Below are 3,144 nucleotides of genomic sequence, written 5' to 3' on the forward strand. Positions count from 1 at the left end.
CTCAAAGCTATTATTATATCCACTATAAAACATATCATTATAGAAATACTATATACCAATCTCAGATAAGTGCCTGGACCAATCTTGGGTTTCATTTTTAGTTCTATGACAAGAAGCACAACGTTGAGTCCTCGGTTCCTCCTATTGCTTCATATAATACAAGACTGCAGTCCACAGAGACACATATATTACCGGAACATACATCAACTGCCTACGGAACTACATGCTGTTAAGAACGAAGGAAAGAGGTAAACAGCTGACACCACTTACAAGCAGTTGCGTGATGCGAGGTGAAGTGAAATCGGAAGAGAGAATGGCCAAACAACCCAGCAACAAAATCCCAACTCCTGTAGCACTGAGTCTGTGAATAGTGCTTACTTGCCCTAATTTTATAAAAATGAAATAAAAATCAGAAAATGGTAAACTACCTGATTATTTTTTATACTCATTAATTCTTAAAAGTAAGAAAAAATATATATATATTTAAATGGAAAGTATACCAGTTTCACTTTATTATTAGCCTAATTGAGGAATGGGATGAGAAGCACGGGGCTGAGGTCAGGTATGAAGGAAGAGGGTGAGAACTCGCGATGGTCAAGATCCCTTCCAAATTCTGGGCAGTCCTCCTCGGCCACTGCAGCCTAACTGCCGGTCACCAGCACTGAAGTCCAGGGCACTGACAGCGGACGCCCGTCCTCCATTTCTGTCCAGTGGCTCTTGGGTTACAGCGTGATGAGGTCCACCAGGTTGCCCTTCGGAGGCGTCATGCTGTCAGGAAAGAAATTTACTAAGGTGTCAAAGAGCTGAGTTCTTTGAGCATAGGTGTGATCCACGTCCGAGAAGCCTGGTGAAGGAAAGATACAAAGACACTCATTCATTGGGTTTTAAACTCAACACGTAACACGAGCGCCAGTTGCAAAAGCAGCAATGTATAACGCAAAACACAAAACCAGACCCGGCTTTAAACCCAGGTCGACATGGTTCTCCTACGTGGCAGGGCTGTGGTCTTGGGTAAGTTCATCAGCTTTCTGTAACTGTTTCTGCTGTCAACTGGTGATAATCCTGTTTACTTCATTAGGGGTATTGTGCAGATTAAGTGCACGGATGTGAAAGAACCTAGCCCAATGACTGGCACTTTAGTAACTAAAACTGATTTCTCTTTTCCTTACAAGCACTTTCCTCTTCTAGTCCACTGAGGAGACTTCACTCCTTTTCTGACTTTTTAATGCTTCTGACACACTACATTTCTTTTTGTAATAAAAATATAAAATCAAAATATAATAAAACCAAAATGAAAGGGGTCTTCAGAAAGTGGCCTAAATTTATTAAGGCCCTGAGAGCTGGAAGAAGTCTCAGAGAACTGAGTGGAAACAAGGATGGCTAAGGGAAAGAAATACATGTACAATATGTAGAATGGTACCTGGCACACAGTAAATACCATCCATTTATGGTGCCACGTACCAGGCTCGTGGCTAGGCACACGTGAAAAATAGAGCAATAAACTACTTCTGTCCGGATGAATATTAGAAAGTGAATGACAATCTTAAAAGGTGGGGGCCACTGAATTATAGGATTTCCCCCCTTTTAATGTCTAGGAGACATTTCATTTCAAGTTCACTCCAACTGAAGGAATATTCAGGGACAGGCCTTTCCTTTCAGTGGGTGTGCTCGCCCAGCTGCCTGAAATTTCTTATGCACATATAAAGTATGGCAATGATAAGCAAAGTGGCCTTTTGGTTTTCCCCATTCCCGAAATGGCTGAGACATGAGCACTACTGAGCGCCATCAGAAACAGCAACAGTGTCAGACAGAGCTGGCTATGCCGACACTCAGGGAACACTACTTCCAAGTGGACTGATTCTCATTCAATGAGAATACAGTTTTAGGTGCAATCTGTTTTTTAATCTTGTAAACAACGTGAATAGAACATAACATTTCCAAGGAGACCAGCTTCCTGGAAGGAAAATAAACAATGCCTGAAGAAAGGTACATTCCTTTTTATTTAAAAAAATTATTGTTTTAAGTTTGAGGGCAAATGTTTTCTCTTTTGAGTTGTGNCCAACCATAATTCTCAACTGCTTTGCAACATTCAACCAGCTAAAGAGTTAACACAACATCACTCAGGAAAGAATCAAATGACCCACAATTACCCAATGAATTTCATGTGGTGTTAGAATAATTATAGGGTAACTTCTTCATGTAATTACCATGAAACAATATAATTCAGAATAAAATCAGGAACATACTCCTTTTTGCATCCATGAAGCATCATTCTCAATCTCTTACTAAATGATTAAGTGCCTCAAACTAGTTTTTGTTTGCAGGTTAGATTTTAGAGCTCTGTTTTATGACATGAAACTGTTAATGTATCTCTAAATAGCACTTTTAAGGCAGATGTGAAGAGATCCAGCAAGGATAAGCTGGCAACTATTTATATTCAATATGCTCACTTCACTCAAGAATGCCATTGTTACAATCTTAAATCACTGAGCTCTAAACCCAACAAGCCTTTACATGATAAACCCATGAATTCAGTTTCTAATGTTCTCTGTGAGTTTTTACTTATTAGACATGGATAGGTCAGTTTTAGTATAAATGAAAACCAGATTTAAAAGGAGGCTCTTGCTAAAAGTTAATGCTGTCTGTCAGCTTTGGCACAGAGTTGGGCACTCTCCTCTGAATTCCTTTGAGTAAGGGACTGACATATCTGAATTAATGAAGTTGGCCACAGGAGGTCTCTGCAATCCACAAAATTAAAATGCATTTTAGAAGTGTCTTGCAAATCAGGTAATTTCTCAAGAAATAGAAGCACTATGAAAATAATGTTAGAGATTTAGTTTTCTTCAAATTTAAATAAACTATTTCAAGTTTATTATTCTGGAATAATATATTCCACAGAGAAAAAGAGAACTGGGAATGAAGCGGAAGCTAGCAATAATGAAACTGAGCACACTGTGCCCCCTAACTCCCTCATCAGCCAGGTGTTTCAATCTGAGACTCCCGAAACAAGAATGAAAGATTTTTTAAGTAGTAAAACATAGTTACTTGGCTATCTAAACAATGTATCTAAATACCAAATTATATTTAAATTATAATATACAGCTGGAATTCTTGGGAATACATGTAGCTCATTAAATATAAACA

General features: G+C 38.7%; 1 protein-coding gene across 1 annotated transcript in view; it reads right to left on the bottom strand.

Annotated features, from left to right (window-relative positions):
- Positions 1 to 476: 476 nt before the first annotated feature.
- MKLN1 (muskelin 1) overlaps positions 477 to 3,144 on the bottom strand; it is a 167,487-nt gene continuing 164,819 nt past the window's right edge. The window contains exon 16 of the mRNA XM_019646086.1: positions 477 to 844. Coding sequence (XP_019501631.1) covers positions 723 to 844 — 122 coding nt within the window. The 3' untranslated portion in view covers positions 477 to 722. The remainder of the gene's footprint in view (positions 845 to 3,144) is intronic.

This window comes from Hipposideros armiger, unplaced genomic scaffold (genome assembly GCF_001890085.2).
Source record: "Hipposideros armiger isolate ML-2016 unplaced genomic scaffold, ASM189008v1 scaffold_97, whole genome shotgun sequence".
Taxonomy (NCBI): domain Eukaryota; kingdom Metazoa; phylum Chordata; class Mammalia; order Chiroptera; family Hipposideridae; genus Hipposideros; species Hipposideros armiger.